This window comes from Somniosus microcephalus, chromosome 8 (genome assembly GCF_052327205.1).
Source record: "Somniosus microcephalus isolate GS21.2 chromosome 8, FLI_Smic_1.0, whole genome shotgun sequence".
NCBI classification, from domain to species: domain Eukaryota; kingdom Metazoa; phylum Chordata; class Chondrichthyes; order Squaliformes; family Somniosidae; genus Somniosus; species Somniosus microcephalus.
In genome coordinates this window covers 100856701-100884037 of record NC_140994.1, presented here as the reverse complement: position 1 = coordinate 100884037, position 27337 = coordinate 100856701, and the positions used below count along the sequence as shown (strand labels likewise).

Genomic DNA, 27337 nt, shown 5'->3' with positions numbered 1-27337 from the left:
CACCCTTGTTCCTGTACTCTAATCCTCTCGCTACGAAGGCCAACATACCATTTGCCTTCTTAATCACCTGCATGCTTACCTTCAGCGACTGGTGCACAAGGACACCCAGGTCTCGTTGCACTTCCCCTTCTCCCAATCTATTGCCGGTCAGATAATCTGCCTTCCTGTTTTTGCCACCAAAGTGGATAACCTTGCATTTATCCACATTATACTGCATCTGCCATGCTTCTGCCCTATCGCCCAACCTGTCCAAATCATACTGGAGTTTCTCGGCACCCTCCTCACAGCACACACGCCCACCCAGCTTTGTGTCGTCTGCAAACTTGGAGATATTACATCTAGTTCCCTCGTCTAGATCATTAATATATATTGTGAATAGCTGGGGTCCTAGCATCGATCCCCGCGGTACCCCACTAGTCACTGCCTGCCACTCGGAAAAAGAGCCGTTTATTCCAACTCTTTGCTTTCTGTCTGCCAACCAGTTCTCTATCCAAGTCAGTACCTTGCCCCCAATCCCATGTGCCTTAACTTTACACGCTAATCTCTTATGCGGGACCTTATCAAAAGCCTTCTGAAAGTCCAAATACACCACATCCACTGGTTCTCCCTTTATCTATTCTACCAGTTACATCCTCAAAAAATTCCAGTAGATTAGTCAAGCACGATTTACCTTTTGTAAATCCATGTTGACTTTGTCCGATCCTGTCACTGTTTTCCAAGTGCTCTGCTATTACATCTTTTATAATGGACTCTAGCATTTTCCCCACTACTGATGTAATTCCCCGTTTTCTCTCTACCACCTTTTTTGAATAGTGGGGTAACATTAGCTACCCTCCAATCCATGGGAACTGTTCCAGAATCTATAGAATTTTGGAAGCAGACAGTCTGCAGTTATCTTTGAGTCTGAGATAACGTAGCGATAGCTGTGTTTGTGCCCTGTTATTGTACTAAAATCCGAGCTAACCTTCCCTTGCACTCCATGCTGTCTATGTTTGGTGAGATGGTATTGACTCGTCGGTGTGCTGTGAACATAAACGCCCCCTTGTCTCCTGAATAACTTCGATGAAGGGACTGAGTGTAATGTATCCAAGTTTGCTGCTGATACAAAGTTAGGTGGGAAACTAAGCTGTGACGAGGGCGCAAAGAGGCTGCAGAGATATATAGACAGGTTGACTGAGTGGGCAAGAACATGGCAAATGGAATACAATGTGGGGAAGTGTGAAGTTATCCACTTTGGTAGGAAAAACAAAAAAGCAGAATATTTTTTGAATGCATTCAGAGGGACCTGGATGTCCTTGTCCATGAATCACAGAAAGTTAACATGCAGGTACAGCAAGCAATTAGGAAAGCAAATGGTGTGTTAGCTTTTGTTACAAATGGTGTGTTAGCTTTTGTTACAAATGGTGTGTTAGCTTTTGTTACAAATGGTGTGTTAGCTTTTGTTACAAATGGTGTGTTAGCTTTTGTTACAAATGGTGTGTTAGCTTTTGTTACAAAGGATTAGAGCATAAGAGTAAAGACGTCTTATTACAATTATGCAGGGCATTGGTGAGGCCACACCCGGAGTACGATGTTCTAGTCTCCTTGCCTTGGAGGGAGTGCAACGAGGGTTCACTAGACTGGTTCCTGGGATGATGGGATTGCCCTATGAGAAGAGATTGAGTAGACCAGGCCTATATTCCCTAGATTTCAGAAATAGGAGAGGTGATCTAATTGAAACATAAAATTCTTAAGGGGCTTGACCGGGTTAATGCTGGGAAAACGTTTCCCCTGGCTGGGGAATCTAGAACACGGGGTCAGTCTCAGAATAAGGGGTCAGCCATTTAGCACTGAGATAAGGAGAAATTTCTTCACTCAGAGGGTGGTGAATCTTTGGAATTCTCTACCCCAGAGGGCTGTGGAGGCTCAGTCATTGAGTATATTCAAGACAGGTCGATTGACTTTTGGGAATTAAGTGATATGGGGATAGTGTGGGAAAGTGGAATTTAGGTCGAAGAGCAGCCATAATCTTATTGAGGTTCGATTCCCAGACTATTGGGCTGGGGCCGGGACCGGGGCCACAGCCGCTGTTAAATCAACTCCATGGCCTGGTCTAAGCAGTGGGAAATCATTCCATGTTCTTTAATCAGTGGCCCTGGCTGGAAGTGGACATTTGGTGAAGTCAGCTTGCAGGCTTGGCTTCCATTGCCAATAGGGTGGAACAGAACATCAGGAACAGTTAGGGCGCTCATTGGGGGGTGGGGAGACTGGGTTTAAGAGTGCTAGTCCACAGTCTAAATGGTCTGTATGTGTGTTCAGTGCTGAGAGCTGTCTGCCAGTGTATTCTGTAAATAAGGTCCCAGTTTATCTTCATTCTTCAGTACCCTGAATATGTGAAAAATACAGATATTGGGCTGAGCTGTTTCACTGTTAATGGGGGGGATCTACAGCCACAAGTTGTTGGATTTTATTAAAGGTAGTGATTCACTAAGACATGGCATTACGCATCAGGGTCAGCAGATTACATGTGGAATGTGATTCACTATTTTGATGCAGGTAATTATACCAGCTTCAGCTGAACGCTGCTGGATATGCTGGTTTCAACCACCCTACCCAGTGATCAGAATTATTTCCAACTAGCTGGGGGGGCCCGGCGTTGCCAGGGCAATTTTGGACCGCGCGGTTTACGGCCGGGCGCTGCCGCTCCCCCACTCTGTCACACTTTCCCTCCGTGACCCCCTCTCTCTCCCTCCCCCTCTCTGTCCCGTTCCCCTCTGTCTTCTCCCCCCCCCCCCCCCCCCGTCTCTGTCCCTGCCCCTGTCTGTTCGCTCTCTCGCTTTGCTCTGTGTCCCTCCCTCCCCAGCGCCTCAGGCCCGGTGTCGTTGTGATACTTTGGGACCAGGGGAAGGGCTTTGAAAACTGAGCCCAGCCGCGGGGTCTAGCGGTTGAGGCCCGGCCGGGCTTGGGCCGAGACGGACCCCAGCTGAGCTCCCGGTGCGGCATGGCGCGGTTAACGGCCGGCCGCTGACGCTCCCCTGCCCGCTCTGTGTCTCGGGCCGAGCGGTTGTGAGGCCCGGCCCGAGTGACTCCAACTCACCTCCCGCTCCCGGAGCCGCAATGTGGGGGTTTGTTTGGCTGGTGCTGTCGCTGTGGGGATGAAAAAAAATGGCGCCGAAGTGTCGGGAGGCTGCAGGATTAGGCCCGCCCACAGACGGCGGATTGGTCAACCATCAGGTCACTGAACTGTAGAATTGGTCAACCATCACATCACTCAATGCTAATGAGCGGTAGGATTGGTCAACTGCTAATGAGTGGATTTTTGAGGCTTTTTGAACGTTTTTTGTATAGTGTCCAAACAATTTTTGTCTGACCAAAAAGTAAATATGCCTATTAGACTCCCCTAAAGCTTTCTTTTGATATAACATGCGTGTAGGTACGCTCTATAACTTTTTGAGTGTATAGCGGACAGACAGACAGACAGACAGACAAACCAACCCCAGGCTTTTTAAACTTCCCTCTACCCCCCAGCCCAGGGGTGCCAAGACCAATTGTACATCTGAGATGAGTAAGTCAGTAGAGACTGGGAAAAGGACTGTTCAAATGAATTGAAAGTATAGAGGATCTGGGCAGAGAGGAGGGGGGCTTGAAGAGCTCACTTTTTAAATTGCACCTATAGAGAATAAGGAGGGAAGTGGGGAAAACTAGTACAGGCTGAGATGGGAGGCTCATTGGAGGACAGCAACAGAGCCAGAGAGCAAATGTGAACAGGTACAAATACATTTCAAACCAATTTGTTTGACACTGGGTTGAGGAGCTAGAAAAAGATATATTTTTCTCTGGCATTACCTGGTGATACTGAAGTCACTGTAGTTAATGTCGAGAGTCTCCAGCTCCACTTGCTGGTGCGACCGGGCCCACGGCGGCCGGGAGCTGCTGGTGCGACCGGGCCCACGGCGGCCGGGAGCTGCTGGTGCGACCGGGCCCACGGCGGCCGGGAGCTGCTGGTGCGACCGGGCCCACGGCGGCCGGGAGCTGCTGGTGCGACCGGGCCCACGGCGGCCGGGAGCTGCTGGTGCGACCGGGCCCACGGCGGCCGGGAGCTGCTGGTGCGACCGGGCCCACGGCGGCCGGGAGCTGCTGGTGCGACCGGGCCCACGGCGGCCGGGAGCTGCTGGTGCGACCGGGCCCACGGCGGCCGGGAGCTGCTGGTGCGACCGGGCCCACGGCGGCCGGGAGCTGCTGGTGCGACCGGGCCCACGGCGGCCGGGAGCTGCTCGCTGAATGGACGGAGTGGAATGGTGATGACCAACTGTGGACATCTCAACGTTGGAAAACTAGTAGGAGACATTTAGCTGCCTATAAAGTGTGACCTACATACCAAGTGTAATCTAGGTAGATGTGGTGTGATTACATAGGATATACAGCACAGAAACAGGCCATTCCTAACCAGTCCATGCTGGTGTTTATGCTCCACACGAGCCTCCTCCCGTCTTTCCTCATCTAAATCTATCAGCATAACCCTCGATTCCCTTCTCCCTCATATGCTTGTCCAGCCTCCCCTTAAATGCATCTAAAGTATTCGCTTCAACCACTCCCTGTGGTAGCGAGTTCCACATTCTCGCCACTCTCTGGGTAAAGAAGTTTCTTCTGAATTCCCTATTGGATTTCTTGGTCACTATCTTATATTGATGGCCTCTAGTTTTGCACTTCCCCACAAGTGGGAACAGTACACTCGGTCCCTTCATCCAAGTCCTTAATATAGATTGTAAATGGTTGAAGCCCCAGCACTGATCCCTGTGGCACCCCACTAGTTACAGTTTGCCATCCTGAAAATGACCCATTTATCCCGACACTCTGTTCCCTGTTAGTTAGCCAATCCTCTATCCATGCTAATATATCACCCCCAACCCTGTGAGCTCTTATCTTGTGCAGTAACCTTTTATGTGGCACCTTTATCGAATGCCTTTTGGAAATCCAAATACATGACATCTACTGGTTCCCCTTGATCCATCCTGCTCGTTACATCCTCAAAGAACTCCAGCAAATTTGTCAAACATGATTTCCCTTTCATAAAACCATGCTGACTCTGCTTAACTATATTATGATTTTCTAAATATTCTGCTACCACTTCCTTAATGATGGACTCCAGCATTTTCCCAATGACAGATGTTAGGCTAACTCTCCCCTCTATCTTTTCTAAATCTGTTATACAACAATTGGGAGTCTGGAATTGCTTTGGGGTAATGTCAAAACCTAAAACCTTGATAGCCCTTTACTTGGATTGTCACGATGTACCTTTTCACTCTGCAATTCCAGCTGGTCCTATTTAAACCCTTTCTGCTTCCAAGTTCCTGACGTCCGCTTCTGGGGTAGAGATCACTTTTTATAAAAAAAAATAAAAAAAAAGTTTTAATTGACTGAGAACCAGCTTTAAAACCAGATGGTTGTAGCCGATGGTGAGCTCAGCTCTCTGCCTACTGACCAGTTAATCTACGAGTGCACTTGCTGCTGAGCATGAAATGCCTGCAAGCCACAGTCTTGGAGGGGAGGGGTTGACTGGACACTGTAAAAGATGCACACCTGCCTTTCACTTTTCCTCTGTTCCTTCTATGTTGCAGAGCTGTTCAGTGATAAGAGTAACACACATGAGTTTGTGAACCTGGTGAAGGAGCTGGCCTTACCTGGAGAGCTGACACAGAGCAGGACCTATGACTTTGAATTCATGCAGGTGGAAAAGCCGTATGAATCGTATATAGGGGCCAATGTCAGACTGAGGTAACTATTTTCAGTACAGCGGAACCGTTTTTGATTTGAATCCTTTACGCATACTTCACCCCTGCCCCCACCATTCCTTGGGTTGTAGTTGCATTGTCCATTCTGAGAGAAACACCCTGCATAGAGTGTTACAGGATGCAGCTCATTCATCTTTCGAGGACAAGTCAGAGATGAGCCCAGTCCTCTCCGTGCCCAGTTCCAGTTGGAGTCGCTGGATGATGATCAGTAGCAACACTGTCAAATGTATTTCCTATTTCCTTCTGCCCTCTATTCCCCCCCATGCCCACTCTGCCTGTGCTGCTGCCTGGGTTGTGATCAGCTAACGCCACTGGTCAGAAATGGAGCCTGTTTGGCTCAGTGCTACACCAGGCCGTGAACCCCCTCTCCCAGGAGGTGATGCTGCTTGGGGCTGGGTGAGGTTGTACCATTGACTGGTTGGTGAGTCTTTTGCCCATTTCACCAAACCCACTTAAGCCATGTATGGCAGCTTTAGAAATCCATCAGTAAAAGTGTGAATTGCAGTGTACAAGCGGGCTGTTCAGTAGCTGGTAAATTTTATTTTGTCATCATTGAAGTGATGAGCAATGGAGTATATTTTCCATGTTTAGCATCACTGTTCCATCTCCCTTCAACCTAACTGCAGAAAAGTGCAGGTGTATTTACTCCCACCTCCCATAACTGCATTCTTACCTTTCTGAATTAGATGAATTCAGCATCAAATGCAACAGGTAGTTTGTGTTGTAGGTCTACGCCCAAGGCCTGATTGAAACAGCCCAAGCCCACTTCACACACCGGCGCTGCCCTCGACAGACAGTCCTGCCATTGTTCAATTTCTCCGGATGCTGCGAGGCTGAATTTACTGGCCAACCCTAGATACTGAGACTGTGCTAAGGCTTCTCCCTAAACTGCTCTAGTTCGTGCGGTGCTGCTGCTCCCACAATGTTATTAGGCAGGGAATTCCAGGAGAGTGACTCGGCGACTATAAAGGATACCTTCATTGAGTGCTAACCCTAATCCACTGTCTCAGTGGGTAGCACTCGCGCCTGAGTCAGCGGTTGTGGGTTCAGTCCCACTGCAGAGATTTGAGCACATATTCCAGGCTGACACTCCAGTGCTGTACTGAGGGAGTGCTGCACTGTCTGAGGTGCTATCTTTCGGATGAGATGTTAAACTGAGGCCCTGTCTGCCCCCTCAGGTGGATGTAAAAGATCCCATGGCACTATTTGAAGAAGATCAGGGCGTTCTCCCCGGTGTCCTGGCCAATATTTATCCCTCAACCAACATCACTAAAAACAGATTATCTGGTCATTTATCACATTGCTGTTTGTGAGAGCTTGTGTGCAAATTGGCAGCCACGTTTCCTACATTAGAACAGTGACTACACTTCCAAAAAGTACTTCATTGGCTGTGAAGTGCTTTGAGACATTGCGGTCAAGAAAGGTGCTATATAAATGCAAGTTCTTTCTTTATCCCACTGTACCACTGTTAAGCTAGATTAATCCCATACTGCTGTACCAATGCCTCGCAAGGCATGATGGACTACTTGACATGGGTGAATGGTTTAAATGTAAATAAACTGATGCAGGACTGTGGGAATGCAGTACAAATAGATAAGAAAGAACAGAAACAGAATGTTTATAGAACAGAGTAGAGACAGTCTCAGGGCTGAATTTTGTTGAAAGCTAAAGTGAATTTTAAACAGAACTCTGTAAAAAGAAACAAATAACTTGTATAGCGCGTGATCGCCTAGTTTTCTGTATTCTCATGACGACTTGCAAGTTTATGAAAATGTATAAATATTGTAGCCCCGTGAGTCTAGGGGCGCACTCTAGAGGATGCTTCCTTGTGGGCAAACACAAAGGGTTTCTCAGAGTGAAGTCCAGTACCGGTGACCGGAATAAAACTTTACTTATTTTACAGTTTCTGACTTTGTGTATTACTGAGAAAGTGACAATAGACTGACCGGCGTGTTGAGTCTCCTAAAGCAGCAAACCTTGATTCCCCAAGTTTGGGGTTGATCCTCCTCACAGAAGCGAGGGGTTAACACCACCTGGTGTCTCTTTCCTCCCAAATTTGATTTTACTAGTTTTTTTGCAGACATTATTTTAAAAACTCCCTAAAGGTTTTAAAATTGGTTCCTAGGTAGCCCAGTCTACAATGAGCCATACATACCAGAGGTCTTTGTTTAATCCCTGCTGAGTGCTCAGTTGGTTCACCATCGCCAGAGTAGCAGTTCGAACACTACAGCTGGCTCTGCCTGAGTTCGAGGGGAAATAATCGCCAATAATTCTGCTTCTCACAATCCACTGGCCCCCAACTGGAAACTACATGTATATAAAAAAAAAAGGACTTGGTCCTGATACTCTCCTCTATCAAACACCCCACAACACTTGATGTCTAGACTCACTCACTCAGGAAGGGCCCGGATGGCAGTGCCCCTCGTACCGGACCACGTTCATGCATTTCCCAGCAGGAGTTGGAAATGGCTGCCTTCCCACACCCACCTCCCCTGTGGTCCTGAGGCCAGTTGAGGGGCCCCAACTGCTATCCTGGCTGAGATCAGCCAACGGCACAGACCAGGAGTCCTGACACCACCTTGTCTGTTTGAATCTGTGCTAAACAGGTTAGTGCCATTACCCATGCAAACAAAAGGGTATTTTTCATTGTTTAAAAACTGCAGTGTGTCTGAATGATGTGTGTTCTGAGCCACTCCTTTATGATGACTGAATAACAAAGAGTGCAGTGTAGTTGTGGGGGATTCCAGGATTGTTTCCAGCTGTTAAGTGTGATGGCATCATTCTTTTTCATTGTTTATAACTGAGGCTGTTGATTTATGGTGTCTGGGAAGTCCCATCCTGTTTATTAATGGGAGTCTGGGACTCTTTGCTTTATTTTGAGCAGTATTTCTGGGATTCCACATTTCATGGAAACTCTCAAACCAGTGTTTCATTGTTTTTCCCCCAGATATTTCCTGAAAGTCACAATAGTGCGGAGCCTGAGTGACCTGGTGAAGGAATATGATCTGATTGTGCACCAGCTTGCCACATACCCAGATGTCAACAACTCCATCAAAATGGAAGTGGGCATTGAAGACTGCTTACACATAGAGTTTGAATACAACAAGTCCAAGTGAGTCATCCCAGTTCTGGGGCAATTGTACTTTACAACTGTCTGATTTGATTCTTTACTTCTCGCTCTTGTTGGGCAGGATGGCCCGAGTTGCAGTCTGTAGTGCTCCCTGTTTAGCTGATGGGAGATGTACTTACACAGGGTGCAGCTTTTCCTGCCACTGCTTTCTCTCTCTCCCCTTGGGTGTAGGAAAAGAGGAAACTAACAAAGGATTGTCTTCACTCTTGCCAGCTTGTAGGCGGACAAACCTTGTCTGATCGAGGCCGGCAAGTCTCCATGTTCAGCCGATTTCATTGTGTGGGAAGCAGAAATGGAAGTTTATTCAGTCCATCAAGCCTGTTCTGTCCAAGGCCAAAGACCTTGTATTTCTCCTATAATGTACCTGCCCCAGCTATTGCTGAGGCATGAAGCTCATCCTCTTGTTCTTGGCGAACAACTAATTGAGCAGCACTATTAATGTGACCTTCGATCCCCTTCTCAACAGATATCATACAGCGCCATTTTCTATTTTAAAAAAAATGTCATTTGATCCTGAATAAACTGTCTTCTCTAGTCTGTTATACACGTCCATCCTGTGGGTGAACTGCCTTCTCGCTCTCTGGGTCTGTTATACACGTCCATCCTGTGGGTGAACTGCCTTCTCGCTCTCTGGGTCTGTTATACACGTTCATCCTGTGTACTTGTGGTTTCTCTTCCTCGCATCAACCTTAACTACACCGGTTTTAATTTGAAAGACCTGAACAGTTTCCACCTTTTTGATCTTTCCTTCGGTAAAAGTTGTATGTTAGTTGTGTGAGCCATTCTTCATTAACTTGGTCCACTAATGTCTAAAACCCTCCTGGTCCCTTCTTGGAGCACTTCCCCATGCATAGATATTCTTTTTGAGGCAAGTTGTGCAAAGGAGCAAAGCGTACTCCAGAGTGGACCTCACCAGTGACTCTTTGTTTGTGTCTCCCAGCACCTGTCCTTGTACGATCAGCTGCATTGTTTCCCGAAGCAGATAGTCTCCTATGAACAGAGACCTGTGTTGTAATCTCTAATCTTTGCGTTAGTTAGCATCTTGTACTTAGTTCGGCCTATTGTTCAGTTGTGTTTACAGCAAAAGGCAGGTGTCTATAATCTGAAACTTGCGACCTTCTGTGCGCTGTGAATGTGAGTAGCAAGTAACCAGATTAACAATTGCCCTTTTGGACCAGGCACTTACCAGGCTGCCTTCTACACACTCCTGTCCACTTCAATAGGGAGGGAATACTATAGTGTCCAACTATCATTCAGGCTAAAACTGCTAGTTGAGTTGATTTACAATGAATAAGATGACACAGAAAAAATAGAATCCAGCTCATCAGTAGAAATTGGTGCTTCTTAAACAGCTTGCTCTTAATTATAACTTGTACAAGTATGTGTGTGTATAGATTTAAAAGAGCCCATCCCAGCCTTAAGACTTGTGTTCTATACTGGTTGTGCTTTTTGGTTCTTTAACAGATACCACTTGAAGGATGTGATTGTCGGTAAGATCTACTTCCTGTTGGTGAGAATCAAAATCCAGCACATGGAGCTTCAGCTGATCAAAAAAGAGATCACTGGTATCGGTAAGGACAGCAATGGGAACCTGGGGGAACAGCTGCTGGATTCGATGTTTGAGACTGGGATACATCGGTTGCCTGATGTGTGTCGCTTTTTTTTTTATTAGGGCCCAGTACAACCACTGAGACTGAAACTATTGCCAAGTATGAAATAATGGATGGAGCTCCCGTTAAAGGTGAGGTGTATAACTGCACTGTAATTATCTCAGCCGGAAACAACCTGAAAATGCTAAAAACCTAAACACACATTGCTGGGCTGTATCTGGAAAAAATGGGCAGGTCAATATTAGTTGGAATGGCTCAGTGGTTTAGGACTGAGCAAAGCTCACTAGGGTGGATTTCATTTAAACTTGCCCCGCCTAAGCTCGACATCCATTTTGTTCCCCTTCCTGCCTCTGTCGAGCACCTTGGGATGTTTTTATATGTTAAAGGCATTATATAAATGTAAATTATAATTGTAGTTGTCCCAAATAAACTAACTACTTTCACAAACCAGTTAGCTGCTTTTAGTAATCTCTGAGGATCATTTAAGAGCTCTGAGGAGTGCTGACTGAATGATAACATGCCAGGTGCTGCCAGTGAGCTCGTGTTCAGGGGAATGTTGACTTGTGGAGAGGGGGGGTGGTGTTTGGCCTGATGTTTGGGGGAATGACTTGTGGAGAGGGATGTTATTTGGTGCTGAAGCTTTCTCTGCTGATCAGATGTGTTTATAATTCTTGGTCTCGTCCCCATCCTGTAAAGTTCCTGCTGCTTCCCACACAATGCTGTGTCCCAGGATTTCAGTGAAGTGTAATGGTGGCTGTGGAACTCTCCCTGTGAACTGGAACCAGCCAGCAGGGTACTCGCAGGCTGAGCTGTGTCTCGAGAGTGCTTTTTTGAGCTGTATAACAGAAGGATGAAATATTGGTGGGTACATGCCTGGCACTGGGGTGGGGAGTGTTGGTGTGACATGATGGGGTAAGAGTATTGGCTAAAGTATGACTTTTCTGCTAAAGTATATCGGTAGCAATAAACTAAACCTTGTGACCACATTGTCAGCCAAAGCTGAGCCACAGCACTTAACCATGGCAGCAGTGAGGGAGGAATTGGCTCCATGGACTGATTCGAATTTCATGCTTCTGGCTCACATTTTTTTAAACTTAACCCCAGATAAAAATTTAAGAGATTTTAACGGGGTTTTCTGCCTGCTGGGAGCAGCTGTATATTGCATTGCACCGATTGTGGGTCTCCTTTCAGATGCCACGTGGCTTGTTTAAAATGAGGGAGGGAAGAGGAATAACCTCATACCTACACTCCCATAGTCCTTATCCTCGACATGATTTTTTTTTTTTTAATTATTTGTCCCTGGGGTGTGGGTGTCGCTGGCAAGGTCAGCATTTATTGCCCATCCCTAATTGCCCTTGAGAAGGTGGTGGTGAGCCGCCGCCTTGAACCGCTGCAGTCCGTGTGAAGGTGCTCCCGCAGTGCTGTTAGGGAGTTCCAGGATTTTGACCCAGCGACGATGAAGGAACGGCGATATATTTCCGTGTCAGGATGGTGTATGACTTGGAGGGGAACTTGGAGTTGGTGGTGTTCCCATGCGCCTGCTGCCCTTGTCCTTCTAGGTGGAAGAGGTCGTGGGTTTGGGAGGTGCTGCCGAAGAAGCCTTTGCAAATTGCTGCAGTGCATCTTGTAGATGGTACACACTGCAGCCACGGTACGCCGGTGGTGGGGGTGGCGTGAATGTTTAAGGTGGTGGATGGGGTGACAATCAAGCAGGCTGCTTTGCCCTGGATGATGTCGAGCTTCTTGAGTGTTGTTGGAGCTGCACTCATCCAGGCAAGTGGAGAGTATTCCATCACACTCCTTACTTGTGCCTTGTAGATGGTGGAAAGGCTTTGGGGAGTCAGGAGGTGAGACACTCACCGCAGAATACCCAGCCTCTGACCTGCTCTTGTTGCCACAGTATTTATGGCTGGTCAACGGTGACGCCCCCCCCCCCCCCCCCCCCCCGGCCCCAGGATGTTGATGGTATTCGGCGATGGTGATCCCGTTGAATGTCATGGGGAGGTGGTTAGACTCTTGCTTGTTGGAGATCGTCATTGCCTGGCACTTGTGTGGTGCGAATGTTACTTGCCACTTATTAGCCCAAGCCTGAATGTCACCCAGGTCTTGCTGCATGCGGGCATAGACTGCTTCATTATCTGAGCAGTTGCGAATGGAACTGAACACTGTGCAGTCATCAGCAAACATCTCCACTTCTGACATGATGGAGAGAAGGTCATTGATGAAGCAGCTGAAGATGTTTGGACCTAGGACACTGCCCTGAGGAATTCCTGCAGTGATGTCTTAGGGATTCACACAACTTGTGTAGCAATGACCCACAAACAGTAATGAAAAGACGTGCAAACATCTGAAAGACGTCACATATAATCAGTTACTTAGAAGGCTTACAGGATCCTGGGCTTCATAAATAAAGGCATAGAGTACAAAAGTGTGGAAATTATGATGAACCTGTATAAAACACTGGTTCGGCCCCAACTGGAGTATTGTGTCCAATTCTGGGCACCACAGTTTAGGAAAGATGTGAAGGCCTTGGAGAGGGTGCCGAAAAGATTTATGAGAATTATTCCAGGAATGAGGGACTTCAGTTATGTTGATAGACTGCAGAAGCTGGGGTTGTTCTCCTTGGAGCAGAGACGGTTGAGAGGAGATTTGATAGAGGTGCTCAAAATCATGAGGGATCTGGACAGAGTAGATAGAGAGAAACAGTTCCCATTGACAGAAGGGTCGAGAACCAGAGGGCACAGATTTAAGGTGATTGACAGAAGAACCAAAGGCGACGTAAGAAAAAACTTTTTTCCACAGCGTGGTGGAGGCAGACTCGATCACCGCTTTCAAAAGGGAGTTGGATTTTTGCAGGGCTACGGGGAAAGGGCGGGGAAGTGGGACTAACAGTCAGGATGGGCCGAATGGTTACAGCATGGAAGAAGGCCATTCTATGGTGACATTTGTAGATGATGCCAGGCCACAGGGACTCGAAGAGGCTGCAGCGCCTTGCAAAGAATGCTCGATGGGTCTGTTGTGCCGGGTCGGGGGAGGGGGGCTAGGCCGATCCATACCAAATGAAGTTCAATTAGAACAAGTGCAAAGTGTTCCATGTTGGAAGTAAAAAGTACATGGGTAGAGTAGGACTGGTGAAGTGAGGAGGTGAGGGATCCAAGGCTGTTCAAGTGGAATAAGCTGCGAATGGGATGCTGGGTTATATTCCAACTAGAGTTCCGATCCCTCGGGAGATGTGTGGTGCCCTGGTCAGGCTGTACCAGGCTTGTTCAATATTTTTTCTCTCTAACTTTTTAGATTCTAGCAGACTCATGATGCAGATTTAATAAATTCATAGACTTGATGTGCAAACTCTCAACTGAACTGCCTGTTTCCTGGATCCCTGCTCTGCTGCACTCTGCTATGCACTGATTGGTGAGCAGTGGAAACGGTTGTCCCCCTTTTAATAGCTGTGCTCCAGAATGATTGAACGGTGCTGTCAATCAACGGCTACTGAATCCACAAGCGGATATTGTTATACGAAGCATTTAGACTCTTATCAGAATCCAGCCACTGCGATCACCCCATGTCCAGGCTTGTGTGTAAATATTGACCACTCGTCAGGCACCACACAGCTGTTGTATGTGGACTTGTACTCCCAAGAAGCAGTGCCTTTGGGAGCGATGGGGAGAAAATCGCAAGTACTGTCTAAAGCTGACTTGTTCATTCCAAAGTAAACTTCTTTGTTTGTATATGAAGGTGAATCCATTCCAATCAGACTCTTCCTGGCCGGATATGATCTAACACCAACAATGAGGGATGTAAACAAGAAATTCTCTGTGCGCTACTTCTTAAACCTGGTTCTAGTCGATGAGGAAGACAGACGGTACTTCAAACAGCAGGTATGTCATGGGACGGGGGAAGAGAGGAGGAGCTGGGGAGGGCAGGGCCGAGAATAGGGTAATGCACTGAGACTGGCGAGCCCATACATACAGCTCCGGTTTAATCCCCTGTGTGTGTGTTGAACATGTAGGGTGAGGATGGGATGGTCAAATAGCAGCCAACTGAACGTCAGAGTAGCATACTGTGGACTAGGCATGTGTAGGTGGGGTGGGGGGGTGAGTGGAGCGGGTGCAGGTTCCTTCCCTTCCCTTCCCTTCCCTGAATGACATTCATCAGCCGCCAGTTGGGATTTTCTTGGCCACTTAATTTGGTTCTACCCACATTGTAATAAACTTAATTTCATAATTTGTCACGTCAGGATTTGACCTCCTGTCTCGGTTCCTAGCTTCATCACCAACCACATCTTATATTTATATAGCGCCTTTAACATAATAGAATATCCCAAGGCGCTTCACAGGAGCGTTATCAAAAAAAACAAAATTTGACACCGAGCCATATAAGATGATGTTGGGGCAGATGAAAGGCTTGGGCAGAAGTAGGTTTTAAGGAGCATCATAAAGGATGAAAGAGAAGTGGAGAGGCAGAGAAATTTAGGGAGGGAATTCCAGAGCTTAGGACCTAGGCAACTGAAGGCACGATCGGTGGAGCAATTAAAATCGGGGATGTTCAAGAGGCCAGCATTGGCAGAGCGCAGAGATCGCGGGGGATTATAGGACTGGAGGCGATTAGAGATAGGGAGGGGCGAGACCATGGAGGGATTTGAAAACAGGGATGAGAATTTTAAAATTGAGGTGTTGCTTAACTGGGAGTCCATGTAGGTCAGCGAGCACAGGAAGGTTGTATGAGTGGGACACGGACGGCAGAGTTTTGGATAACCAAGTTTATGGAAGGTAGAACGGGGGAGGCTGGCCAGGAGTGATTTTGGAATAGTCGAGTCTAGAGGTAACAAAGGCATGGCTGAGGGTTTCAGCAGCAGATGAGCTGAGGCAAGGATGGAGACGGGCAATGTTACGGAGGTGGAAATGGGCAGTCTTAGTGATGGAATGGATATGAGGTAGGAAGCTCGACTCGTGATCAAATATAACACCAAGGTTGCGAACAGACATGGTCAGCCTTGCTGGGGAGAGGAATCAAATTGGTGGAAAGGGAACGGAGATTGTGGTGTGAACCGAAGACAATGGCTTCGTTTTTTCCGATATTTAATTGGGGGAAATTTTTCATGCTCATCCAGTGCTGTATGTTGGACAAGCACTTCTGTTTTTTACATGGCCGCATCCCCTTTATTTGTTGAGATGTAGGTGGCACTGCAATGGCCAGCATTTATTGCCCATCCTTAGTAGCCCTCGAGACTGTGGTGGTGAGCCGCCGTCATCAACCACTGCAGTCTGTGTGGTGAAGGTACTGTTCGGTAGGGGGTTTCCAGAATTTTGGTCCAGTGACGATGAAGGAACGGCGATGTATTAGTGACTTGGAGGGGAACCTGGTGATTATAGTGTTCCCTTGTCCTTCTGTGTGGTGGAGGTCGTGGGTTTGGGAGGTGCTGTCGAAAGAGCCTTGTGCTTCTCCCAAGTGCTCAGTAATTTCATCCTGTATTATAGAATCCAGTAGTTCAGCAACAACTGACGTAAGACTAACTGACCTATCGAGGGGAGTCAGATTTCCCATCTCCAATCCACTGACACAATTTGCCTTTCCACTGAATATTGGGGAAATTATAGCTAGAGCCTGTTTCTTGCCCAACTTCCCTCGGGATCCTCTGATAGAAAGTCAGGCCGGTGTGATTCATCTATTTGTATGTGAATAGTGCCCTCCACTGGCCATTCACACTCACACTTCTAATACCCACCTCCTCTGACATTTGAAGCCACTTCATTATTCAGTATTTCGGTCATGTTGTCAATGTTCCCTTTTATTTATTTTGGGTGTGCGGCCCCTTTCCTCTTCTTACGCAGTCCCTCGGAGCCGAAGATGACTTGCTTCCACATTAAAAATGAGTTCTCGGGTGACTGATGAGTCCAATGCGGGACCTACAGTCTCTGTCACAGGTGGGGCAGATGGTAGTTGAATGGGCGGGTGGGTGGGGTGCTTGGGTTGACGTGCGCTGCCTGCGCTTGGCTTCCGCTTGCTCCCGGCGAAGAGACTCGAGGTGTTCGGCGCCTTCCCGGATGCTTCTCCTCCACTTTGTGCGGTCTTGGGTCAGGGATTCCCAGGTGTCGATGGGGATGTTGCACTTTTTCAAGGAGGCTTTGAGGGTGTCCTTGAAGCGTTTCCTCTGCCCACCTGGGGCTCTCTTGCCATGCTGGAGCTCCGAGTAGAGTGCTTGTTTTGGGAGTCTCGTATCGGGCATGCGGACAATGTGACCCGTCCATCGGAGCTGATTGAGTGTGGTCAAAGCTTCGATGCTGGGGATGTTGGCCTGAGCGAGAACACTGACATTGGTGCGCCTATCCTGCCGATGGATTTGCAGGATCTTGCGGAGGCAGCGTTGGTGGTACCTCTCCAGTGCTTTGAGGTGTCTGCTGTACATGGTCTATGTCTCTGAGGCATACAGCAGGGTGGGTATCACTGCTGCCCTGTAGACCATGAGCTTAGTGCTGGGTTTGTGATCCTGGTCTTCAAACACACTCTTCCTCAGGCTGCACTGGTACACTGAAGGCAGTGTTGGACTTCGTCATCGACGTCTGCCCTTGTTGACAGTAGGCTCCCGAGGTATGGAAAGTGGTCCACGTTGTCCAAGGCCTTGTCGTGGATTTTGATAATCGGGGGACAGTACTGTGTGGCGGGGGCAGGTTGGTAGAGGACCTTTGTCTTACAGGTGTTTAGTGTAAGGCACATGCTCTCATACGCTTCGGTGAAGGTGTTGACGATAGTTTGGAGTTCGACCTCCGAGTGAGCACAGACGCAAGCGTCGTCTGCATACTGTAATTCGATGACCGAGGATGGGACGACCTTGGATCTGGACTGGAGACGACGGAGGTTGAACAGTTTCCCGTTTATTCTGTAAATTAGCTCCACTCCAGTGGGGAGCTTACTGAGGGTGAGATGGAGCATTGCAACAAGGAAGATCGAGAAGAGCGTTGGTGCGATGACACAGCCTTGTTTGACCCCAGTTCGTACGTGAATTGGGTCACCTTTTAAGGGTGTAATGACTTGAGTTTAGAGGAAGGGGTTTGAAGGTGGGAGCCCATGTGAGGGTAGTGGGAGGTCTGAGGGTTGGCTTTCTAAGAAGGGATGTGTGTGATGACTGAATGGAAGTAAAGGGTTACTAAAAAATGGGACCTGTGTTTACTGTCAGTCAGCAATGGACTAAAGGGGGACTGGCTGGTGAGGGAGTAGATTATGGGAAATGTGCTGCACCTCAAGAAGGGAAATGGGGGATCTTGTGTTTGCTCGAAGCTGTGCATTTGTCTGGTTGATGGAGTCCCTGTTTCCGTGACTGAGAAAACCAACCCTGTTCCTTCCCAGCATCCATACACACGAGAGTTGGCGGGGCGGGGGGAGCAGAGCAAGCAGGGAGGGAGTGCGAAGGAGGTGGGTTGTGGCAGAGTTTAGAATGGTTATTGCCCTCCAGGATGGCCTTGAAACAGTAAGAAACTGTTGATAAAAGATGGGGACGTTCCTGGTTTAATTCATACCTTGTGCTGTTTGCTGCCAACTAGCTGAGATCAGCTATGTCCTGGGTCAGAGAGGGAACATAAAGCGGGTATTGAGCTCGTGGGTCACTCCAGTGAAGGGTGCGAGAAGTGTGCCTGTGAAATCCTCTGGAAGACAGGCTTGGCTGTGATGTCCCCATGATCAAATAGCCTGTCACTGTGCCTGGGTTCAGTGGATGATTGTGCACATTACCAGCTGGCTATAATCCAGCAAGAGAAAATTAGCTGTGAAAATCCAGAATCTGGCCCATTCAACCAGCTGTTTTATTTTCTTGGCAGGAGATTGTACTGTGGAGAAAAGCTCCTGAGAAGTTGAGGAAACGAACCAATTTCCATCAGCGTCTGGAGTCACCGGAGCCGCAGGACTCTGCTCAGCAACCTGAAATATGAGGAAAGTGAGCGAGGCAACGGTCAAGAGTTGTCAAAACCCACAGACATTGTCGCTGTGCTGTGACCCCGCGGTTTCTTCGTGATACTAAACTTCCTGCAGATCACTAACGGTTTCTCAAACACTGGAACATCTAAAGCTAGCATTTTATACTGCACATTTTGCAACTTTTGTTTGAACTTGTGCACTAAAAATCTACACTGAGCAGGATGTCTGTTTACTGATTTTGTACTTGTGCATGTAGGCTGATTTATTTATGCTTCATGGGCCTGGGAATTACTGTTGATGGTGTTGTATAGATGCTTAACATGCTCTGGTCAGATTCTGCTCCTTCCATTTCAAACAGAAGTTAATGCTTGGTGGGGAGGGATTTGAAGAGTGTGTTTATTGTTTGTACATTTCCAGCCTGTTAGATATTGCAGTTTGGTGATTGGTCCTGTTTCCACTAATATGTTTGTTTTTGCATGGTGTAAATTTGTAGCTGCTTCCAACTCCCAGTAGTGCTCCAGATAGCAGCACAACTTTGAGAATCTCTCTCCATTTCAGACACAGCACTGGGGGTCGAAGAGTGCCCAGGAGCCTCCACCTCTCTCTTTCCCCCCCCCCCCCCCCCCTGGCCGTCATTCATGGGGGTTAAGCACCGTCCTGGGGCCTGTGACCTGTGCTGAGGTGCAGTTATAGTCACTGCAGGTACCTGTGAGCAAAGTTCCCCATTTTACATTGTTTTCCTGTGAAGTGCCTGAAAAAAGTTTAAAGCCAGTTAATGCCAAATATTTTCCTGCATGTCTGTGTCTGATATCGAGAATAAATGGAAATATTTTAAGTACAGGTATTTCAGATGTACTATACCAGCCTGAAAAATGTATCCCCTCTATATTCAATAAAGTCTCTGCCAGTGTATCTGATTACACTTGCATTCAGACCCTTTACTTCTCTACAATGTAAATTCACCCTGTAACTGAGGTCACTGGTTCTCACTCCACACCTGTCCAGATGCGGAAACAACAGGATATTCTACCATGGAGGCAACGCTGCCAAAACCATTTCCCAACGTTCCTGTTGGTTTCCAGCAGGAGTCAGTGGATAACGAGCGGAAGCAGGAAGCCTTGCCTGGTTTTTCTCCTTGGTTAAAGCCAATCGACTCCATTGTTCAGAGTGTTGGACTGACAACATATCCAACGTACACTGCTAAATGAGAGGAGATGTTGGAGGTGGTATAACTGGTCGAAGGTCCGCCTGACTGATTTCCCCTCCCTCAGCTCGGGGACATTGGATATAATGTTGATTCCTGCTCTGTGTTGAGTTGGAGTGAGGGATACTGGTTCGACAATTGGCTTTAGCAGTTCTATTTGAGAGGGGAAATCAGCCACATAAAATTGGGCTTAACTTATGCCCCTTCCCTTACGCCTGTACAGTACCCAAGGAGCCATATCCCAGCGTGAGATAACACCTTTGGCAGATGAAGGAAAGTCGGAGGAAATCAAACCAGATCCACGTAGAACCTCCTGTTAGTTTTCACTGTTGTATTATACATTTCCTGCATTCACTGAAAACTTTAGTCTAATTTTAGATTAACATTAATACGATAGCAAAGTACTGCGGATGCTGGAATTCCGAAATAACAGGAAACGCTGGAAAAACTCAGCAGGCCAGGCAGCAGCGGTGGAGAGAGAAACTGTTAACGTTTCAGGTGGATGACCTTTTGTCAGACCTGGGAAAAAAAGCAGGAAGTGGAAAGCAAGTTTGGGGGCTGGGAAAAGGGGGAGGGGATGAAAGAACAAAAGGGAAGGTCAGTGATAGGATAGAAAGCAGGAGAGATTAAGAGACATTGAGAGGTATTCAAGGCAAGGGGAGGTAGAAATGGGACAGGTTAAGGAACAAAGGATGGCTCTAGATGGGGTGTGAATTGCGCTGATAGAATGAAGGACAGCTGAAGGGAGGGAAGAAAAAACAAAGTGTGGATAAAAAAAATATATATATGTGATAGGGACCAAGGTTATGATCTGAAATTGTTGAACTCTGTGTTGAGTCCAGAAGGCTGTAAAGTGCCTAATCGAAAGATGAGGTGCTGTTCCTTGAGCTTACGCTGGGTTTCCGTGGAACAATGCAAGAGGCCGAGGATGGTGAAGTCTGAGCGGGAATGGGGTGGTGAATTAAAGTGATAGGCCACCGGGCGCTCGGGGTCCCCCTTACGGACTGAACGAAGGTGTTCCGCAAAGCGGTCACCCAATCTGCGTTTGGTCTCCCCTGTAATGATCAATAACGTCATTTTATAGTGGACACTAGGTAGAGCTGTATATAGCTGTATGTATTAAGACTACACTACCCAGCTGTATATATATTAAGACTACATTACCCATGAGGCACTAGGCTACCCGGAAGGCAGCAGTCAAGATGGAAGCCTCTACAGATACTGTACCTAGTCCACATGTGCTCAATAAAGTAACTAGCAAAAGCTAGCTGTGTTCATAATAAGAATGTCTATTTATTAATGAACATAAGATCCCCAATGTAGAGGAGACCACATCGTGAGCAGTGAATACAGTATACTAAATTGCAAGAAGTACAAGTAAATGGCTGTTTCACCTGGAAGGGGTGTTTGGGGCCCAGTGGGAAGGGGGGAGGTATAAGGGCATATGTTGCATCTCCTGCGCTTGCACGGGAAGGTGCCGGGGGAAGGGGTGCTGGGGGTGGTAGAGGACTGGACTAGGGTGTCGTAGAGGGAGCAGTCCCTATGGAATGCTGAAACGGGAGGTGAGGGGAAGATGCGTTTGGTGGTGAGATCACGCTGGAGATGGCGGAGGATGATCCGTTGAATGTGGAGGCTGGTGGGGTGAAAGGTGAGGACAAGGGGAACTGACTGCTGACCCTTTCTCCCGCTTTCAGAATTCTAGTTCCACCTGGACCCCTCCCTCTGGCCTCTCACCCTCTGTATATCTTTTCATTGCAAACTACTGCCGTGACATTGGCCCCCTCCATTTCTCTGCTCCCGCCACTCACTCCAACCTACCTCCCTCTGAACTTGCAGCACTCCAATCTCTCAAATCCAACCCTGACATTGTCATTAAACCTGCTGACAAGGGTGGTGCTGTTGTTATTTGGCGAACCGACCTCTACCTAGCAGACGCTGAACGCCAACTCTCAGACACCTCCTCCTATCTCCACCTGGTCCATGACCCCACTACCGAACATCAAGCCACTGTTTTCAAGACTGTCACTGACCTCATTTCCTCTGGAGATCTTCCCCCCACGGCCGCCAACCTCATAGTTCCCCAACCCCGCACAGCCCGCTTCTACCTCCTTCCCAAGATCCACAAACAGGACTGCCCTGGTAGACCCATCGTTTCAGCCTGTTCTTGCCCCACGGAACTTATCTCTTCCTATCTCGACTTTTTTTCTCCCCTTGTCCAGTCTTTTCCCACCTACATGCGCGACTCTTCCGACGCCCTCAGTCACTTTAACAGTTTCCAGTTTCCTGGGCCCAACCGCCTCCTTTTCACTGGACGTACAATCCCTCTACACCTCCATCCCCCACCAGGACGGCCTGAGGGCGCTCCGCTTCTTCCTTGAACAGAGGCCCAACCAGTCCCCATCCACCACCACCACCCTCCTCCGCCTGGCTGAACTTGTTCTCACATTGAACAATTTCTCGTTTGACTCCACTCATTTCCTCCAAATCAAAGGTGTTGCTATGGGTACCCGCATGGGTCCTAGCTATGCCTGCCTTTTTGTGGGATATGTGGAACACTCTTTGTTCCAGTCCTACTCAGGTCCCCTCCCTCACCTCTTTTTCCGGTACATTAATGACTGTATTAGTGCCGTCTCCTGCTCTCACCCTGAACTAGAAAATTTCATTCACTTTGCTTCCAATTTCCACCCTACCCTCACCTTCACATGGTCCATCTCCGACTCTTCCCTTCTCTTCCTCGACTTCTCCTTCTCCATCTCTGGGGGTAGGTTATTGACTAACATTCACTACAAGCCCACTGACTCCCACAGCTACCTGGACTACACTTCCTCCCACCCCGCCTCCTGTAAGGACTCTATTCCATTCTCCCAGTTCTCCGTCTCCACAGCATCTGCTCCGACGATGCCACCTTCCATACCAGTGCGTCCGACATGTCTTCCTTTTTCCTCAACCGAGGATTCCCCTCTACTGTGGTTGACACGGCCCTCGACCGTGTCCGTTCTATCTCCCGTACTTCTGCTCTCACCCCTGCCCCTCCCTCCCAGAACCACGATAGAGTTCCCCTTGTCCTCACCTTAGGCACTCTAAAGCCTTCTGGATTCAACATAGAGTTCAACAATTTCAGATCATAACCTCGGCCCCTATCACATATATATATATTTTCTTCCCTCCCTTCAGCTGTCCTTCATTCGATCAGCGCAATTCACACCCCATCTAGAGCCATCCTTTGTTCCTTAACCTGTCCCATTTCCACCTCTTGCCTTGAATATCTCTTAATGTCTCTTAATCTCTCCTGCTTTCTAGATTGCCACTAAATAAAAGAGTTTGACTTCAACGAACTATTAACAAGTTGTTTATTTACAGGAACAGACTAATTACATCAGGTAACATGGCTGACTGTAGGAGCACCGTGGTATAGGCCTTGTCCCAGCGGGGACTCCACGAGGACTGAGTTTGCAGTCCTGTGGGGAGCGTGATGACGTCATCGCATTTGTGTTGTGACGTCATCACGTTCGCGTTTCCCGCGCTTAGGGCGTCACGTGATGCGCGTCGTCATGTTTGCCCGCGCCTGGGGCAGTCACGTGACCGTGTTGTTGCGTCGGTGGCCGTTGAGGCCGAGGTTGCGAGGCCGGGCTGTGCTGGTGCTTGCCGCGGGAGCGGAAGATCGCGTTGCTCCCGTCGGCTGGCCGTTGAGGCCGAAGATACTAGGCCAGGCTGTGTCGGCGGCCGTCCTAGAAGGCCGAGTCGGGCCGGCGGCCGCTGCACGCACGTCACGTCGTACGTGACGTCATCACGTTAGGGTGAATCTTAAAGGGGCAACGGCCCCAACAGGTAAGTTAAAAGGGCAACGGCCCCAAAAGGTAAGTTAAAGGGAATTATGTGTCTTTATGTAAGGTACAACCGGTGGTACTGCCACATGGGCCCCCCCAGAATTCGCTTTAACGAAAGTCCAAGGATGAGATGGTCTGACGCTGGTGGTCTCGGCGGTCGTGCTGTCTCGGCTTGGCGAGTGAGTTCCGAAGATGATGCTCGTGAGGGGATCCGTACGCACGTCGTGGCGAATAAAGTGTATCCGTCAGGCGAAGGACCGTGGAGACGTGCGAAACAGCAGGCCTTGTCAGAGTGACGGGCAGGTTGGGTGGACGCGGGCGATGACTCTGTTGATGTTGGAACAAGTCCTTGTTATAACGAACTCTGCAGGAACGCCAAACGAACGTTCCAGAAGGACTTGACAGGCGAGGTGAGTGAACTCACCGACAGGTGAGCGAAACCTTCAGGAGGCTGGAACATGCAGAACGGTGCGTGCCATAGTGCTACAACGTTAACACAACAGAGGGTGAAGAGTTACTGCGTTAACCTGTGATCGGTGAGGCTAGCAACTTTCACGTGGCTGACCGCGGCTGCAGGATGCCCGTTGGACCCGTCCTCGATGTGTGCAGCTTCAGTAGACGTTTGCGTTTGTTAAAGGGAAAACTGGAGAAAAGGCGGCAATGGTCCAGGTTGTTGTTGCTTTCAGGAGGGGTTAACTCTGCCTGGAGGGCGGCAACACTTGTAACAGTTGTAGATTTAGGGGAAAACAGCCGGGAGGGCGGCACGCCTTTTGTTCACGCCGAATCGTGTTGTAGGTAACACAACCAGCAGGCTGAAGGGCTGGTGCGTCGTCGGCGGAGAAGGAGTCGTGGAGTTGTCGTTTTTCACGAGGGATGGGTCCTCGTGGTTCGCGAGGGATGGGTCCTCGTGGTTCGCGAGGGATGGGTCCTCGTACGCGAGGAGTGGGTCCTCGTGGTATCCCCGCAGGGCGCGCTCCGATCTTGTGGGCCCGAGCATGCTGTACCCCGCGCTTGGAGAGATTTATACTTGCTGTTGCGTTGGACGTAGAGGCGGACGATCCGTGAGGCGGTAGAATAGTCGAATACGGAGACCGTGAGCACATGCGTGGTCTGCGCCGCATCGATGTTCTCGGCAAACAGGGCTTCTACCTTTAGAAAGCACGAGGGCGATTGCAGCTCCTTGAATGGCGGTAGCGACAGCGAAACGGCTGATGCTTCCATAGCGTGCTTCGTTTGTGAAAGACGTTCACAAAACCCACCGATTGTAGCGTTGGTGGTCGACGGTTGCCGTTGGTCGTGCTCTACCTCTGTGAAATCATTCGTGAAAAATGGGCTCACCTCCAAGCTGCGCTTCCTTTGCGAATATGTTTGCAAAGACAGGGTCGCCTGTGATGACGTCATCGCGTTTGTGTTGTGATGTCATCACGTTCACGTTTCCCGCGCTTAGGGCGTCACGTGATGCGCATCGTTGCGTCGCTGGCCATTGAGGCCGAGGTCGCGAAGCCGGGCTGTGCCGGTGCTTGCTGCAGGAGCGGAAGATCACGTCGCTCCCGTCGGCTGGCCGTTGAGGCCGAAGACGCTAGACCGGGCTGTGCCGGCGGCCGTCCTGGAAGGCCGAGTCGGGCCGGCAGCCACCGCACGCAGGTGACGTTAGGGCGCGTCTTAAAGGGGCAATGGCCCCAACAGGTAAGTTAAAAGGGTACGGCCCCAAAAGGTAAGTTAAACATACAGTAATAATGTCTATATGTAAGGTACAACCGGTGGTACCGCCACAACCTTCCCTTTTGTTCCAGTTCTGACGAAAGGTCATCGACCTGCAACGTTAACTCTGTTTCTCTCTCTACCGATGCTGCCTGGCCTGCTGAGTTTTTCCAGCGTTTCCTGTTGTTATTTAGATTAACTTTGTTCCTCTCTTCCATCCTGTGCAGGAAGGGAAACTGAAGCCCCGCCCACTCCCCCTGACTGAGGCCCCGCCCACTCCCCCCTGACTGAGGCCCCGCCCACTCCCTCTGACTGAGGTCCCGCCCTCTGTGACGGAATCCCCGCCCACTCCCTCTGACTGAGGCCCCGCCCTCTGACGGAGGCCACTCTCTCTGACTGAGGCCCCGCCCACTCCCTCTGACTGACGGGCCCGCCCTCTGTGACGGAAGCCCCGCCCACACCCACTGACTGAGGCCCCGCCCACTCCCACTGACTGTGGCCCCGCCCACTCCCGCTGAATGAGGCCCCGCCCACTCTCTCTGACTGAGATCCCGCCCTCTGTGACGGATTCCACGCCCACTCCCCGTTACGTAAACACGCCCGCGCCTTGAGACGGAAGCCACGCCCACTCCCGGTGACGTTGACCCGGCTGCCCCTGATGGTTGATGGCGGCTAGCCGCAGCCTGAGGTTACTGGGCCGGCTCCGGGGCCTGGGCCTGCCTGCCGGGCCCTCACCACCGCCCGCCGCATCGCCAGCAACAGCGGCACCAAACCCCCGGACACGTCGCTCTTTGTGCCGCTCCCGCCCAGGATCAGCCGCGGGCCGGAGGGAAACGTGGGCGCCGAACTGAGCCAAAACCTGAATAAGAGTGAGTGAGGCCCGCGGAGAGGGTGAGGGAGAGAGCGGAGCCCGGAGTGAGGGTGAGGGTGAGGGAGGGAGCGGAGCCCGGGGAGAGGGTGAGGGAGGGAGCGGAGCCCGGGGAGAGGGTGAGGGAGGGAGCGGAGCCCGGGGAGAGGGTGAGGGAGGGAGCGGAGCCCGGGGAGAGGGTGAGGGAGGGAGCGGAGCCCGGGGAGAGGGTGAGGGAGGGAGCGGAGCCCGGGGAGAGGGTGAGGGAGGGAGCGGAGCCCCCGGGAGGTGAGGGAGGGAGCGGAGCCCCCGGGGAGAGGGTGAGGGAGGGAGCGGAGCCCCCGGGGAGAGGGTGAGGGAGGGAGCGGAGCCCCCGGGGAGAGGGTGAGGGAGGGAGCGGAGCCCCCGGGGAGAGGGTGAGGGAGGGAGCGGAGCCCCCGGGGAGAGGGTGAGGGAGGGAGCGGAGCCCCCGGGGAGAGGGTGAGGGAGGGAGCGGAGCCCCCGGGGAGAGGGTGAGGGAGGGAGCGGAGCCCGGGGAGAGAGGGAGGGAGCGGGGGGGAGGGGAGTGGGGAGGGAGAGAAGGGGAGGGGGGGAGAGAAGGGGAGGGGGGGAGAGAAGGGGAGGGGGGGAGAGAAGGGGAGGGGAGAGAAGGGGGGAGGGAGAGAAGGGGGGAGGGAGAGAAGGGGGGAGGGAGGGAGAGAAGGGGGGGGGAGGGAGGGAGAGAAGGGGGGGGGAGGGAGGGAGAGAAGGGGGGGGGAGGGAGGGAGAGAAGGGGGGGGGAGGGGAGGGAGAGAAGGGGAGGAGGAGAAGGGGAGGGGGGGGGGAGAGCGGAGCCCGGGGAGAGGGTGAGGGAGGGAGCGGAGCCCGGGGAGAGGGGGAGGAGGAGGGGAGGGGGGGGAGGAGGAGGGAGGGCGGGGGAGAGGGGGAGGAGGAGGGGAGGGGGGGGAGGAGGAGGGGAGGGAGGAGGAGGGGGGGAGGGGAGGGAGGAGGAGGGGAGGGGGGGAGGAGGAGGGGAGGGGGAGGAGGAGGGGAGGGGGGGGAGGAGGAGGGAGGGCGGGGGAGGAGGGGAGTGGGGAGGGAGAGAAGGAGAGGGAGGGGAGTGGGGAGGGAGAGAAGGAAGGGGAGGGGAGGGAGAGGGAGGGGGGGGAGAGGGAGGGGAGGGGGGAGAGAAGGGGGGGAGGGAGAGAAGGGGAGGAGGGAGAGAAGGGGGGGAGGAGGAGGGAGGGCGGGGGAGGAGGGGAGTGGGGAGGGAGAGAAGGAGAGGGAGGGGAGTGGGGAGGGAGAGAAGGAAGGGGAGGGGAGTGGGGAGGGAGAGAAGGAAGGGGAGGGGGGGGGAGGG

The 27337-nt window shown here is 50.4% G+C and overlaps 2 protein-coding genes across 2 annotated transcripts in view; both read left to right on the top strand.

Annotated features, from left to right (window-relative positions):
- vps26a (VPS26, retromer complex component A) overlaps positions 1-19336 on the top strand; it is a gene marked incomplete at its 5' end in the record, with an annotated part of 45182 nt that extends 25846 nt beyond the window's left edge. Inside the window, 8 exon segments of the mRNA XM_085996155.1 lie at positions 5598-5754; positions 8719-8883; positions 10366-10472; positions 10574-10642; positions 14247-14389; positions 18323-18388; positions 18390-18436; positions 18438-19336. Coding sequence (XP_085852281.1) covers positions 5598-5754; positions 8719-8883; positions 10366-10472; positions 10574-10642; positions 14247-14389; positions 18323-18388; positions 18390-18436; positions 18438-18516 — 833 coding nt within the window.
- Positions 19337-25766: 6430 nt separating this feature from the next.
- supv3l1 (SUV3-like helicase) overlaps positions 25767-27337 on the top strand; it is a 74203-nt gene continuing 72632 nt past the window's right edge. Inside the window, exon 1 of the mRNA XM_085995043.1 lies at positions 25767-26020. The gene's annotated coding sequence lies outside the window, so the exon portion shown is untranslated. The remainder of the gene's footprint in view (positions 26021-27337) is intronic.